Source organism: Equus asinus, chromosome 24 (genome assembly GCF_041296235.1).
Source record: "Equus asinus isolate D_3611 breed Donkey chromosome 24, EquAss-T2T_v2, whole genome shotgun sequence".
Lineage (NCBI taxonomy): Eukaryota > Metazoa > Chordata > Mammalia > Perissodactyla > Equidae > Equus > Equus asinus.
The window spans coordinates 58,654,753-58,671,417 of NC_091813.1; the positions used below are offsets into that span (position 1 = coordinate 58,654,753).

The 16,665-nt window shown below is 39.4% G+C and overlaps 1 protein-coding gene across 7 annotated transcripts in view; it reads left to right on the forward strand.

Moving 5' to 3' along the window:
* NCOA7 (nuclear receptor coactivator 7) overlaps nucleotides 1-16,665 on the forward strand; it is a 147,210-nt gene that overhangs the window by 56,875 nt on the left and 73,670 nt on the right. For 6 of the 7 annotated variants that reach the window (XM_044757115.2, XM_070496674.1, XM_014858309.3 and 3 more), the window contains one exon: nucleotides 16,019-16,239. In XM_044757115.2, coding sequence (XP_044613050.1) covers nucleotides 16,019-16,239 — 221 coding nt within the window. Of the gene's footprint in view, nucleotides 1-11,966; nucleotides 12,069-16,018; nucleotides 16,240-16,665 lie in introns of all 7 variants that reach the window. The other variant, XM_014858311.3, reaches the window with a different exon arrangement.

The window sequence follows — 16,665 nt, forward strand, 5'->3', positions numbered from 1 at the left end:
TGCTTCTCAGGAGCCCTGGACTGTCTGCCGGCTGTATCGGTGCACTGAGGCCATCATTCTGTGTGTCTGGCCGAGGGAATGACTGGAAGTATTTGGGAGGCGCTTGAGGAAGATCAGCTTCTCACAGATGCTCATCTCAGTAGAGCGAAGTTCCCTATACTCCTTGCACCAGCTTTAGTTTGGGGGAGATAATTTGGCTTTCCCACCTCTGCAAGGCTCCAGGTCACCAGAGTCTCAGCAGTTGCAGCCACAGACAAAGGTTTTCTGTTAGCCAAGTTGTATTTTCATCTGACTCCACTATCAGCAGATCAGTGACAGCCCAAGCTTGTCTCTTTCTTCTAAGACCTTACAGAAAGCTAAAGGAAGTAGACAGTTTACTCCCGAATCTGAAACATTCCCTCAAGTCCCCGAATAATGCAGCCCTGATAGACGTATGATCTAGTTTCAAGCTACAACAGGCATCCATTTTATTGTCACATGACAAAGATGTGCCCAGCTGCCATCCAACCCCAGTTCAGCCAATCTACATTTTGGGGTCATTCACAGGTAAATTTCCGTAGTGGTCAGGACTCTGTTCCCCCTTTTGGGGTGAGGGGTGCCAAGTAAGAGAAAACAGATAAACTAGTTTAAGGGGAAAAAAGGAGTTGGAGGACCTACTGGCACACCTCCGTTATAAGTCTCAGGTTAGATTTTAGATTTGACTTCAGGAATGCCTGGAGTGGGGGCTCAAATAATGTCATCGTGACTCAGTTTCTCTGTATTTAAGCTCTTCCGGTTTTTTGTCTACCTTCTCAGGTTTTACTTGCTAAACACTGCTAACCTAGATTCTCCCTGCTGCAACAGCAGGCAAAGTGAGTGTGTTTGTCAGTAGCTCCCAAAGTCCTGAGATGCATTCTGGTTGGACCAGCTTCGGCCATGTCCTGGTTCTTGGAGTAATCACTGCACCTGGGCAGCTGTCTGAGAGGGACCTCAGTGCTTGGTTGGCCTGGGTCGAGGATTGCATCCCTGGAGCTGGGGTGGAGCCCTACCAAGATATGGTATTAAAAGTGGGGGCAGGGTATGTTTATTGAAAATTTGTTCTTGATGTCAAAACAAGGAGGAAAAGATTGTAGGGAGGCCAGTGAGAGTCTATTGCAATTATCTGTAGTGTGCCAGGTGCTGAACTAGGCCCTGGAGTTAACATTTTTAAAAAGAAGGATGATATATGTTGAGTCTCAGTGAGTTTCTAGGTGCTGGAATGTTTTGAAAGAGTCTATAAATAAAGTAGTTAATTCCATCATTGGATAATTCAATGAGATGACTTTTAAGGAGCTTTCCTACCTGAGATTTTATGATTTATGCTTCTTAGAAAACAAATTGGAAAAGGTGATTTATCAGGTTAGGTAATTATTTTATCATTTTAAATTATTTACCATTTTAAAATTTTTAATATTGTGACAGCATTATGTAGAATTCTGAAAACTCAATTCAGTGCTTTGTTTCCTCACAAGTTTCCTAAAACAATATCTGAATATAGAAGAATTAAATATTGATGAAGAGTGCCTTATTTTTTGTGTGTATAGTATTCTTACGAAAGATATAATAGTAGACAAATGCTGAATTTTCGTTTTTGCCCATGCCACTGTGAAATTGTAATGCATACCTGGGTCAAACATTGAGGCTTGCCTTTGTTCATTGGAGCTTCTTTGCCCTAATCCAGATAAACAGTGATGAAACTTTCCTTTACTTGACTTTCATTTGAACTGGGGCTAATATATGCCCTGCAGAAAGTCTCAGTAATAGTTAAAAACATATTTATCTCCCCCACCTTATGAAACATTGTTATCGTTCCATTTTGGTTTTCTTCAGAAGCCTTTAATCTCAGCAAGAAGACAGTCCAGCTGAGTTTTCTTATGGCTTACTGCAGGAACATGGAAATCCACAGGAAATTTGGATGACTATTATTCCAATATTATAAAGGCTTAAAAGTTTTGTAATGTGTATTAAAATTAAAAGGAATTCTTGAGATCAGAACATTTAAAACTATATAAATAAATGCAAATCTATGAGAAATTACCTTGCCTTTTATCAACAACTATTACAAAATCGAAAAGAAAGTGTAATAAAACCCAAGTGTAAGTTTCTTGGTGAAGACTGCTATTGGGGAGGGTGGTTTGATTACTCAATTCATGGCATGTAATGAACTCTCTTTCACCTCTGTGTGCCAAGAGACATATTAGGTATAAAGAAGATTTAATGAGAGGAAAGTCCATTCTCTTTCTTTGGGGGAAATAGGCAGGTACTCGAATGGTGGGGAAATTGTTAGGTCTCAGGGTAGTTGTCCCTCTAAAAGCAACCCATATTATTCTTTAACTTAGTAGATTAAAGTTGAGTGAATTTTGATTCCTGTCATTGTACGGGTGTAGAATAATCTCACTTGAGATATTGGTCCCTTTTAATATGTGACATGGTCAGATTCGGATCAATTTGTGAAATTTGACATGGGTAAGTCAACTTATAATTAGCCTGCTTTATCATTCCAGAACTGAAGTTTGTTCATTTTCTTGTTTTTTCATTTGTTCCTTCATGCCCCACCTTATTCTACAAAGATTTGAGGCACCTTATAAAAACTCCATATATGTAACCCGTATATAACCAGCCTAGTTTTGGTCCAGTCCCAGCATTAAGTTACATTCAAAGGAATAAGTGTGACAGAGAAAACACTTTAAAATAATTCAAATATTTACTTCACTTCTCAGAAAACATCCAAGAGGGGTGCATTACATATAACAGAACTTTAAAAAAATCCTCTTTCCGCATCCCTGACCTTCTACGTGGCTGTCAGCTATTTTCCCAAACTCTCTCCTTGAAACCCACACAGAAGCTCTCCCCAAATCCACTCATCCACTGATGTCCTTACCTTTCCTCCTCTTTCCCACTTCTTTTTTAGGTACCTTTTCTTCTATTTCCTCTCTCACTATATGTCCTTTTCTACTTCTCTCCTCCTCCTAATTCGTTTCTCACATTTGTGTTAATAAGCCCAGAACCAGAGAAATGAAAAAAAGCTGAGACTCAAACCCAGAGTTTCCCTTAGGGGGCAGCACAAGGAATGAAGCTGAGACTATCCATGTGTTAATATCTTTCTCTTTGTTGCCCTTAAAAAATTATAAAATATGAATTAAAACTTGAAAGTCTAGGCCAGGGAATGAAATTGGACACTAAACGGCATGATTTTAGTTGTGTAGTTAACTCAGAACTGCTTCCATAGTCAGTGTTATAAAGAGCACATACTAGTTCCCCAGGTGACAAAGCCCTTCCTAGCCCTTGTAGCCTTCATGACCTGTATAAAAGGAGCACTAAAAAATGTAGTGTTCATGTCCTTAACAACATCCATAAATGCCGTTTCTTGCAGCAAAGGTACAAAGAGAGGACATGTTGCCAGTCTATGACTCAGTAAGGAGAGTCTGCCATGGGCCAACACAATATGGTGCAAGACCGCGGCTTTCTGATGACCTGAATTGACCCAAGAATAAAACTTTATGCTGTCTGGAGCAAAAAATGCAAACAATGACCTTAGGGACCAAGGTGGTGATGTAAATAAGTAATGATAAGTGGTAATTGCCAGCCTCAGGCATCGTATGCTGTAGGGAGGCAAGAGACTGGCGGCTGGAGAGCACGTGCCCTTGTGTAGGAGGAAGGCTGCTCTTGCTCTGCTTGCCATGACCAGTACTGTTATGTCTTCTCATTCTTCAAGTTGAGCCTGAAATCCAGATTTTCCTCTGAAATGTCCCCATTTTAAATGCTTATCGTTTAGTCATTTGTATTTTTAAAAAGTACTTGTAGGCCAAGCAGAACATGCCAGCAGGCTTTCAGTCATCCATCTCTGCTCCGAGGAAAGGGTAGACTGCGTGTTTTTATGCAAGTCTTTATCAGTCTCCCTTCCATCTTCTTTGCTGTGCTCAAGATTGGTTCCCTGGCAAAGTATAGCATGTGATATTTTCTGATTCTCCAACACCAATGGGATGTGCAAACATTCAATCCAATTCAGATACTAACTGCCCTGAGTTAGTGTCAGACTCCACAGGTCTAAGGGCTAAGTCCCTCAAGACTGCCCTCGCTTCAGGTGCCAGTTGTATGTCCCAGATTCCCAGTTAACCCATACTTCTGTTGGACTTAGTTTCAAATTTGGGAGCTCCCATGATCCCTCCTCAGGTCTGATAATTCACTAGAACAACTCACAGGACTCAGGAAAACACTTTGCTCGGGCTTACCAGTTTATTATAAAAGAACAGCCCAATGGAAGAGATGCTTAGGGCAAAGTATGGGGGTGAGGGTGTGTAGAGCTTCCATGCCCTTGCTGGGTGTGCCACCCTCCTAGTACCTCAATCTGTTCACCAACAGAAGCTCTCTGAACCCTGTCACTTAAGGGTTTTTATGGAGGTCTCATTGTATAGGCATGATTAAGTAAATCATTGGCCATTGGTGATTGAACTCAATCTCTAGCCCCTCACATCTCCCTAGAGGTCTGGGAGTGGATCTGAAAGTTCCAAGCTTCTAATCAAGGCTTGGTGTTTCTGGTGACGGCCCCCTATTCTGAAGCTATCTAGGCCCCACCCCACATACAACAGGAGTGATCTCATCAGTAATTAGAAGATAATCACTCAGGAGATTCCAAGTGTTTTAGGAGCCCTGTCCCAGGAACCTGGGAGGGACTAAGACCAAATATTTATTTTTTATTGTACCACAGATGTTGTTTTTGGTTGGTTAAGAGCGAATGAGTATTCTTGAGAGAAGACCACTGATGAGGCTTTTTGATAAGCCCAACCCAGACTGCCTGTGGTCGGATGGTCATTGCCCTGGAGAAGGACTCTCAGAAATATGAAAGCAAGAACAGACTTTTTCTTCAAAAATCTATTTTTTGTTCGCTCTTACACATGAATGAATTACCCTGGTGGTCTACACTAATTTTAGAAGGGAAAAATTTCAAAGTAGGTATTACTAGTCTCCCACCCCTGGAATCCTATTTTTGAGCAATGTCATTTCCCAAGGATATGGCCAGTATATATCAATTGGAAAAAAACACCTCTCAGAAATTGAATGCACATATTGGGTGTAAACCAACTAAATTGAGAGTATCTGCCAAAATAATTTTTAAATTATACCTGATATTACATTATTCTTTCTGGAAGTATCTTTAAGGACAAGATGAGTTATGAGGCCACTTCTAGCTTATGACATTGAAATAACATTTTCATAAAACAGGAAGTATATATGTGTGTCTAAAATTGTTCAAAAGCAGCTAAAAATTATTAGAATATATTTTAAAAGTTGGAAGGAGGAAAATAAGTTGAATTAGAGCCTGTTAGAATTTTACGCTGCTCAATTGTTTTCTGTTAGCAGGCCGTTTCTGCTGATCATAAATGTTATGTTTCCCTCAGTAGGCTTACAGGAGAGCACAAATTTATATACTAAACTGATTATTTTCAGGACTACAGTTTTTACCTTTACTTTCCTCCATGTTTCTACAGTTTAAGCAGTTAATAGGGAATTAAGTTAAAAACTGAGAACAAATTCCTAACATCATTGTATTTCTGCTTGAAAAATTTCAAGGTAGCTATGCTTTAATTAATTGCTTATTTTGCTGAAATTGCTTCAAGAAATTAAAATTTTTCTGTTTCTCTGGAAGAATTGTGTCCCTGAAATATATTGCTGTTATACTGAAACATGTATGTCATTGAAATATATCCCAGTGCTGTTCTGTAAGAGTTGTTGGGGAGTTGGGGTGGTATGATTCATTTTGAGTAAAAAATATTTTCAAAAAATTAATTGACCAAAAAAAAGATTTCTGGACACACTAAGGAGCTCTAATAAAGGAAAAAAGTATTTAGAAGACTTCCTTAGCTTTGCAAGTGATCATATACAGTGGATAACTGGTTTCAGTGACTATCGAAGTGATCAGACATGAAAATGAGATTTAACTCCCTAGAAATCCTAGCCGTTAAAATTTTCCTTCCAAGATCTCCACCTCCAAGAGGCTGTTTTAAAGTCACCCAACATAAAATGGAAGCTCATGTCTGTAATATTTCCATTGCATCTTGAGATTTCAGGATAGTCCTGAATAAACGTTTCGGTTTTTCTTTAGAAATATGTGCTTAGTGCCAGTCACTGCCGGCGGTGAAGTTTTTCAAGTAACATAGGTAATACGTGGTGTTGACCTAATCATGATTTGGCCAAGGGAAACTAAGACCCTATGATGATATAATGCTCAGTTTACAATTTATATAGCACAAACACAAATTTAGCCAGTGTGATATTCTGAATAATTACCCCCAAAGATACCTAGGTCCTATTGCTTGGAATTGTGAATGTCACCTTATATGGCAAAAGAGACCCTGAAGATTAAGTTAAGGATCTTAGATAGGGAGATATCCTGGATTATCTGCGTGGACTTCTAAATGCAATCTCAGTGTCCATGTAAAAAGGAGGCAGAAAGAGATTTGACTACAGAGAAGGCAGTTTGACGTTGAAGCCAGAAGCTGGACACTATGCTGCTGGCCTGGAAGATGGAGGAGGAGACCGCAAGGAGCGCAGCTCTGGAAAGCTGGAAAGACTTGGTGGGAGCCTCTGCCAAGGGTGCTGGCCTGCAGCTGACTTCGGACTTCTGACCTCCAGATCTGTAAGCGAATCAATGTGTGTTATTTTAAGCCACCAAGTTTGTGGTAATTGTTACAGCAGCCACAGGGGGCTAGTATAGCCAATTAGTTAAATTGTGTTAAGTTAAATCAACCACATGCACAAGACCACCGTAAAGCAGAAAGCAATAGAAAAACTTCCAAATACTTTGTCATTTCTTAACGTTTCTATTTGCGGGTTTTGATTAACTTCCGTGTTGCCATGTTTCACAGCTTATTCTTGATTGATAAGCAGTAAAATTCCTGATATTTAAATACCGTATTTACAGAACTTTACTGATTACGCTTAACCCGGTTCTCTGAGCACCTGGAGCAAATTCCTTTTTCTGGTTCCCTCCCTCAGGTGGTAGCTGAGGTGGGGATCCCCATTGTCGGTGACCTTCATTTCCATTGACTTCCCTAAGGCTGTGACACTGCATCTGACCTCTAGAAAAGGGAACCAGATTCCCACACCGGCAATCTATATATGCAACAAAAGCCTGTCTTGTGTCGTGAACACAAGGCAAACATTCTACACAGTAAACATCCGTTTTGTGGCAGTGTCATTGTCATCCTAGTACTGGGGGGAGCACATAAGTTTCTCTGAAATGTCCCTTGTGAACCCACCCCAAGACTCCTCTGAAAGGGTGACAATTTGCATCCATTCCTGGCACCTGCCCTTTGATTACCAGAGTTCTCTCAGGTCTGCTGACCCCAGAACTATTTTAATAGCACAAAGAAACCCTAAGAAAGGGAAATGTTTTTGGTTTGTTCCTGATTGGCATTCTATTTAGTGGTCATTATTAGAATGCTATTGTTTCTTGAAGCCAAAGGAAATTCCATTGTCTGTGTGTGTGTGTGTGTGTGTGTTTGTGTTTGTGTTCACCTGTGTGGATATATTGCTAGTTATTGAACTCAGAGCCAAAGGATCTCTTTTTCTAACTGTATTTGGAACCACAGTACTTCCATTTTACCTGATGAATTTTGAGGGAGGACTCTCATTATCAAAATTAGACAAAAGTGAAAAAAAGAACACACATCTCAAAGGGTGGCACTAGAATCAGGGTCTTCTACAGATTTTTCCAGGGATAACGTCTAAACTTTTTGGTTTTATTTGATCATAGTTTCAAGAGAGAATTTTCATCATTACTTTTTTTTTTTTAATTATTTTTCTCCTTCTGGCCTGAAGTTTGATTTTATTTGGCATATATCACAATTGGGAATTTGCAGTGAAATCTGAAAACTGATCTTCCTTTTACGAACACACAAAGTGAAACGGAGTACCAGAAGTGATGTTCTTCTAAACATAGCAAATAGCTTTGTGCTAGTAACTAAATTCATAGCAGAGTTAAATGAAATTAATGTTTATGCAGTGAGAAAAAGTGTACCCATAGTTATAATGATATCTAGGATTATATCTATCTAGATTAGACGTATCTAGAATTTAATCTTCTTATTGTGTTCTGCTGCTTCAACTGTTCCTTCCTTTTCTTGGACCCTGTGAAATCCCTAAGTAACGATGATGCTGTAGCACAACAGAGCAGTGACTTCTGGCCATTGACTCTTACTGCGAACCAGGGACAGGTTGTGTTTAATAGTAAAAGTAAATTTTCTGTATGCTATCTAGTTTAATCATCACCAAAAAATCACTGGAGGCCCTGTTTCTACTTCAGCGACTGGGAAGCTGAGGCTTAGACTTAGTAACTTGCCCAAGGACACACAGCTCAGATGGACCAAATGGGGATTCAGACACAGATGTCTCTGGCCCACGAGCCAAGCTCCTTGCTTGGCAGCACCCCATTTCCCTGAGTCTGGAAATGGCAAGAGTCAGGTTTAGGCAACCAGGAACCAGCCTGAACTCGGAAGGTCAGAACAGGACAATGACAAGGTTGCAGTGAAACCGCCAAGAATAAGAACCAAGAGAGGGTCCCCTGAGGGTGACAGGCCAGCTCTGCAAGGTGGAGAAAGGAGAGGTACCATGATGCAGGAATTCACTGAGATAGGGGACGCAGGAGGGAGAAGAAACCGCTGGGCCAGATTTAGCAAAATATTGCCATAGGTGCAAGTATTTAATTTTTACAATTTTTTTAGCCTTATAATTACAAAAGTAGTATATGCTTGGGGCTGGCCGTGTGGCGCAGCAGTTAAGTGTGCACATTCCACTTCTTGGTGGCCTGGGGTTCACTGGTTCAGATCCTGGGTGCGGACATGGCACTGCTTGGCAAAAACCATGCTGTGGTAGGCATCCCACATATAAGGTAGAGGAAGATGGGCATGGATGTTACCTCAGGGCCAGTCTTCCTCAGCAAAAAGAACAGGATTGGCAGTAGTTAGCTCAGGGCTGACCTTCCTCAAAAAAAAGAAAAAAAAAAGTAGTAAATGCTTGCTGTACAAAAAAGTTCAACACCTAATTATATAAACGTAAAGTCAAAGTTGGCCCTCTTCTCTCGCCTTCCCTGTTGACCAACTGTTTTCCCATACCTATATGTCTAAACCTATGTACATATATATCTAAAGAGAATAGTTGTTAGCTTGGAAGGGTTTTGCTTTATTTTTTGTTTTATTCCACAAAAATAGGGTCATATTATACTGTTCTATAACTTTTAGTGAAATAATATTACATCTGCATCTTTTATATTAGTGCTCTTTATCTACAGAGGGAATTTGAGCAGAAATATTTGTATTAAAACTGGGGGTGGGTGAGGGGCTGGCCCCGTGGCCGAGTGGTTAAGTTCGTGCGTTCCACTGCAGGTGGCCCAGTGTTTCGTTGGTTTGAATCCTGGGTGCGGACATGGCACTGCTCATCAAACCACGCTGAGGCAGCGTCCCACATGCCACAACTAGAAGGACCCATAACGAAGAATATACAACTATGTACCGGGGGGCTTTGGGAAGAAAAAGGAAAAAAATAAAATCTTTTTAAAAAAAAAAAAACTGGGGGTGGGTGAAATGGATGAAAGTAGTCAAAAGATACAGACTTCCAGTTACAAAATAAATAAGTTCTGGGGATGTACTGTACAGCCTGGGGACTATAGTTAATAATACTGTGTTGCATATTTGAAAATTATTAAGAGAGTAGATCTTAGAAGTTCTCATCACAAAAACAAATTTTGTAACTGCATGGAGTTGGATATTAAGTAGACAGCCTGGGGATCATTTCACAATATACGCAAACATTGAATCGTTACGTTGTATGCCTGAAGCTAATGTAGTATGTCAGTATATCTCAAAAAAAAAAAAATTCCACAGGGCTGTCACATGTGGTTTTGGAGGTCAGGAGTTGGACCTGACCTGCTTGAATATCTCCAGTGACGAGGAGTTCACTACTTCGTGAGCAGCCAGTTGCATTATTGGATTGCTGTGTGAGAAAGTTATATTAAACTAAGGTTTATTATTCCATGACTGCCTCTCATTCGGTAATCTGTTCTCTGAAATTCCATAGACCAGATCTTATCCTCTCTTCACCTGTAACTGGATAATGTGAGACACCAAGGGGTGTGCTTAAGGAAATTAAGAAACAAGGAAACAAACAAAGGAAGATTATAGTGTCCTCATGGCTGGTCAGTTTTGACATTTTCTACTTTTCTTCATGGAACTATTAGCTCCAAATTGTAGAGCAGTGCTTTTCTTTTCTTTTCTTTTCTTTTTTTTTTTTTGTTTACATCTTTTGTATAAGAATGATGTTTCTGTCTTGGACTCTGGACTTTCCCAGGGCTGGATGCTCCGTGGTGGAAGGGAAATGTCCTCAGATATGAGGGAGCACAGGGAAGTGCAGGTTCTGGGAAGGGTTAGTTTGGATTTAAAAGTGGGGTTTTTTTGTTTTTTTTGTTTTAACCTCAAAACAGATTTAGCCCATTTCCTAATCTCAGCCAAGTGTAAACTGTGAGAGCCAGACAGGACCTTGGAAATCATGTCAGCCTCTTGCGTTTGTGTACCTTAGAAGTCCGGGAGAGTTTATCGTATTTCCAAAGAAGGTCACAGCTGATTACACAGGGAGCCAAGCCCAGAACCTAAACCTTTCCTTTCTGTGAGCGTGTTCTCCATGAAGCCCCCTACACTGCCAGGCGGTTTTCCCCCAAATTGTTCATAAAATTTGCAAAGTCCAGTGGATTTTCTTTTAAAGTCAAGTTATATACATACGGTGGAACCTTTTTAGGAGAAAACCTGGGAGGCCCTGTGGCCATTGGCTCAAACCCAGCTTTATGAATTCCTGCTCCACAGCTTAACTGTGCCCTGTGACCTTGGGGAATGGCCCTAATTTTCTCAGCGTTCCTTTTCTTATCTGTAACACGAGATAAGATCGCCTACCCTGTTGTGAGGACAGCATAATATTTGTGAAGTACATAGCATGTGCCTGGTTCATTAGTCAACTCGACAGTGGTTGCTGTTAGAAGAAAACTCTTTCAAACTTTTCATGATAGTCTTTTTCAAGAAGTAAAACTTGGGACCTGCCCAATAGTGTAGTGGTTAAGTTCATGTTCTTCACCTCGGCAGCCCAGGATTTGTGGGTTCAGATCCCAGGTGCAGACCTGCGCACCGCTCATCAAACCATGCTGTGGCAGCATTCCACATACAAAATAGAGGCTGATTCGCACAGAGTTTCTCTCAGGGCCAATCTTCCTCACCAAAAAGAAAAAGGGGGGGGGGGGAATTCAGTCTTTTAAATTTGACACTATGTAAATGTTTGATCATTCTTATAGTAGAAAAGAGACTTCAAAGACACAACATTTTTTTTGACTAGCTATTAATACATGATATAAAATCCAAAAGGTACAAAAGAGAACACAAAGAAAAGTAATTTTTCTTACCCTCTCATTCCCCCTAGTTACTTTCTTTTGCTGCGAAATCACTTTACCAATTTTTTGTGTACCCTTGTAGACATATTCTATGCATCTACTCAGTAAGCTTTAAATATGAAATGATTTCTAGCTTCACCCTTCCCTCTAGTCTCTTGCTAATAGGCTTACTGTTGAGTGAGTGGCTCTAGGTCAGTGCTCTCCAGTACTTTCTGTGACGATAGAAGCGTTCTATATGTGTGTTGTCCAGTGCAATACCCACGAGCACGAGTCTATCGAGCTTTTGAAGTGTGGCTCTTGCAACTGAAGAACTGATTGCCATGCTAGATATTTATGTCTATGGCACTTTTTACAGAAACATATAGACCTCAAATTATGGAATTAAGGAAAGAATCATATTGAACCCCTAATATAATATTAAGTAAAGAAGTCTATAGTTTAATATATTTTTAATTATATGTGGCTAATATGTTTTCTTTTTAAGTCAAGTATCTAAATAGGATGAGAGTTTATTTTTCAGAACATGCTGCTCATCAGAGAAGGCTGTGAAATGGCATGTTTATAGGAGAGCAGATCTCAACCAAGTCAGAACGTAGCCTCGTTTATCCAGTCACTCATTCAAGTAGGTATTGTGTACCTAAAGTGTACCATGCATGGGCCTGGGAGTACGGCATTTGACAAAACCTGGAGAAATCCCTGCCCTCATGAGGCTTTCCCTCTAGTGCTAGTGAAAGAAAGCCTCCGCTCATCATTTGGTCCCTTTTGTGTTGCGTTTCACTGGATGTCTGCAAGCAGCAGAGGAGAGGCCTCTGTGGAGACAAAGAAAGGAACTTGCTGGAGGCCCTGGCTCTGATTTCTCCCAGTCGCCTGTACTGACTTCTTTTAGTAAAGGAAAAAGCTTCAGAGGAAACAGTTTGCATTCAGCTACTAAAAATTGTTTCCTGAGCAGCATCACCTTCTTTCTTTCTTCAGTCTGCTAACCCTGGATTGGAAAGTAGGGAAAAAATGAGGTATACATGTGTCCTATAAGTGCACCAGTTTTAACGTAAAAAAAGCCAAGAGATTCCAAAATAAGCCTTTTAATATTCCTTTACAGGAAGGTACAAAGAAACTCTGAATCATCATAGTGAGCCACATGGCCTCGTTCTTCTGCCCTTGGGGAAGGTCTGAATAGTGTAATTGCCCCTGTTTTCTGACTTTCACATTATCTCCCCAGACAGTGACTGCTTCTTAGTGTTAGCATTGCATTTAGGTGTTATTCTTTTTACTTTTCTGCATTTTCAAAATCTTCTAGTATGAACATGTATTATTTTCATAATAAAACAAAGAATAATAAATTATATTGTGAAAAATGGTACCGACAGAGAGATGATGAAAGCCTGAAATGATTCAGCGGGAGCAGAGATCAAGAAGAGAAGGTGAAATTGAGAGGGAGAGATTTATGGAGAGAACTGACAAGGCTTGGTTACAATGTGAGAGGAGATTGAATAATAAACACTTGTTTTATGTAAATTTGAGCTATTTTAAAGAAAGACAAATGTAGCATCACAAACTGAAGGTTTTTTTTTTTTTTACTTGTATTCATGGCAGTCAAATGTTAAATATTCTTCATTATTTCCAGTCACTTATCTGTTTAAGATGTTTTGCTAAGTACTTCTTTGGTCCACCATATAAATGTGTACATTTGGGGTCATCAAAAAACCTTAGCTGGGGCCGGCCAGTGGCTCAGCAGTTAACTTCACACGCCCAGCTTCAATGGCCTGGGCTTCGCCTGTTTGGATCCTGGGTGCAGACCTATGCATAGCTTATCAAGCCGTGCTGTGGCAGGCATCCCACATATAAAATAGAGGAGGATGGGCACGGATATTAGCTCAGGGCCAGTCTTCCTCAGCAAAAAGAGGGGGAGTGGCAGCAGATATTGGCTCAAGGCTAATCTTCCTCAAAAAACAAAAAGAAACTTAGGTGAAATAAAGCAAGTTTATTTTCTTATATAACCTTTTGTTTTCAGTTTACCTTAATTTAATGATAACAAAACCCTATTGTGGGAATGTCTTTCAATGATAGATTCTGACTTGAAGAACAAAAGAGAAGACCTTAAAGATGAAAGCCCTAAAAAAGAATGTTTGAAGAGTATTAACTATACCACATTCATCAGACTGGCAGTTATTCCCCCTGAGAAAAGATGTGAAAAATATATTTCCATGCTTTGAAGGAAAGACTTTACAGTGGGCTTCCAGAACTCACATCTGATTTTCAGCCACAAGATCAGAATGCTCCACTCATATTGATAACCTCCAGAAAAACAAATTCTCATGAATACTATAGTCAAAACAAAAGATGTAGCTGATGGTAAAATTCGTGGAGTATTAAATTGTACCCCATTTTCTGTTAAACAAGTTTGGTGTTGCTATTTTCTAGCACTTTTTTCTGAAATAACAACTGTGTTTGGCTATATGTGTTGACAGTAATGGTCTGAGTAGCAAAGGGGGAAAATGAGTAAAACAATGTATCCTATTTTGTTCTTTCCACGTGTGAAAATCAGTCTAATGAGATGTCCCCAAACACTGCCGCCATTCATCAAAACATGTGCCCTAGATCTGAGTGAGTTTAATTATCATGGGGACCAGGAAATGAGGACATTTAAATCAACTTAAAGTGGAAAAATTCAAGTGATTAAGAAGCAACATATCTCAGGCTGCCCAGATCTAATTTTTGATGGCTCTTTTCTGTCCTCCTAGAAGGAATCATTTTTGGACGTGGGCAGTAAGGTTCATCTCAAGCATGTTTTTGATAAGCTGATTTATCGGAACAAGATCTGCACATCCACAGCCAGCCTTTCGGACACAGAGGTGGACCTCCCTAAGCAAAGAGCTGACCCCATGTGATATCTAGGTTACTGCATATTAATTTCAGCCTCATACAGTAATCTGGATCAAGAGAGAAACTGTTTCATTAAGAGCATTATCTGATTCGACTTTGCACAGAGCCACCCACTCTTCTACCAGAAAAAAAACCGTTTAAAATCTGAAGATAGAAAATAAACATGTGTTTACTGAAGATAATTTCTTTCATGAGTCTCCAATTTGGTTTGGTTTGTGGTTTTATTTATTTTGTTGCTTTTTTAGCAAGTAAACATAAAATGATAGCTAAACTGTGAGATGGGGAGTGTATTCATCTGTGATTTTTTCCTGTTGTCCTTTTCCCTAGGCCATATACTCATTTGTTAGCCAGTGAAAATCTAAGAACTTGGCTGCTCAGTGCTCAATGAATAACAGCCTAGTTGAAATATTTTGTTGGAATGTGGGATCTTTTTCTTAAAAGCTGAAGGTGTTATATATCTTACCATGCTTAGTTCTCATGTCATTATATGATTGTATTAGGGGATATTTTACTGTTTCTGCTTCTGTTTGTGTTAAATATGTTATATTATTATAATATATGTATTATGTTCTCTCCATCGATCCTGATAAAAGACCCTGTTAGATAGCTTAGCCTCAGTGAGGGACCTCTCCAGACTGTTAAATTGATTTGTCCAACGTCATAGAGCAAAGCAGCATGAAATTAAACCTTAGTCCCTGTATTATTTTACTGTTATATCATTTTTCTCCCCAAACATTCCCTATCCTTGTCCAACATCAAATTGTGTAGATGCTCAAGAGAGCAGAGGAAATAGACATGTGTAGGAGAGAGCTGTGTGTACCTAGCAGACTGCCCCATATTCTAGAGGCCGAGACCCTTCTTCTTTACATTCTGGGGAGGTAAAAACATTCTGGAGAAGGACTGGTAAGTACAGAGGGATACATCAGTTAATTAGAGTGATACATTAATTGCAAAATATTTTGAGTTATTGAATTTCAGTGAATTGTGATGAACTTTGTCCCTTACACATCTTTAACTGAGGAGTAAAGAATCGAACACATCAAATATGTTAACTATTAACTATCAGCTATTAGTAATCAAAATGATCACTATGTATTGTTATTATGGCATTTTCTATCTTAGGAAATGCAGCTCTTTCTTCAGGACAACTATCATATGTGTAAAGGAAAAGAATTACTTAGACCTGAACCAGTTCATACCTTGCCAAACCTTTAGACTCAGTGTGTGAGTCAATTAGAAAGGATGTATTTTCCACAAATGTGCTCGCTAATCAGTCCAAAGATACCATGGAAAACCAGAAACTCTCTCTCTCTCTTTTTTAAATGTAATACTCCAAACATGGCATTAGAGTAGGGTAGCTTTATATCTTGGTTAAAAATACTCCACATTTAATATCCTATAGAAGAATCCAGTTTCTCCTCAGGAGGCCTAGAGCGTTTCCCAATAATTTTCTGTGACATAAGTATTGAAGATATAAAACCAAGGAAAGACTACAGGTCTCCACATAAGAATTTTTAAGTAATTAGAAAAGGAAAAAAAAAAAAACAGAAAGGTGTAATTAACGATAATTTAAGGAAAGTGTTTTCTGTATCAGTTAATTACTTTCTCAAAGCTCAACAGCATGAAACTCAGAATAATTCCTCCTAGCAAATCATTTCTCCAATGTTTTTCCTTTTTTTTCCTCATTCCTAGGTTGAAAAAGAAAAAACAAGCCAAACAAAATGTGGAGACAGCCTCAGCCATTGCTACAAGGACTCATACTGGAAAAGAAGATGCTACTACAGTCAGTTTAGAACAGGACAAGTGCAACATCGCTGTGGAAGAGGAATATATTACTGATGAGAAAAAAAAGAGAAAAAATAATCAGTTAAAGGAGATCAGGCGTACAGAACTCAAGAGATATTATAGTATTGGTGAGTATTGGTGGCAGTACTGCGGTATTTTCATTTTAAAAATCTTAGTAATTTTGAGAAGACTATAATTTGTAACCATAGTAACAGTTTATTAAGCAGCTACTGTGTGCCAATGGTCCTTGCTTTATGTACGCAACCTTGTGTAGAGGGACGGCAATGAAATAACATTGGTATGTCTTGTTTGACTTTGTGTTCCCAGCATCTAGTGCAGTTCCTAGTACAGAGTGTGTGCTAATAAATATTTATCAAATGACTGGTCACTTTCCCTCTATGAGAAATAGTTTTCTTAATGTATGTAGACATATCCATAAAAGTATTGATAGAAGTGCCTCTACATTTTGGCATCAGCTGGCAATAGAAAAGGGAGGAGACATGGCCTAGAGTCTATCAGTTGAAAAAAAGACAAGGGGCTGGCCCATTGGTGTA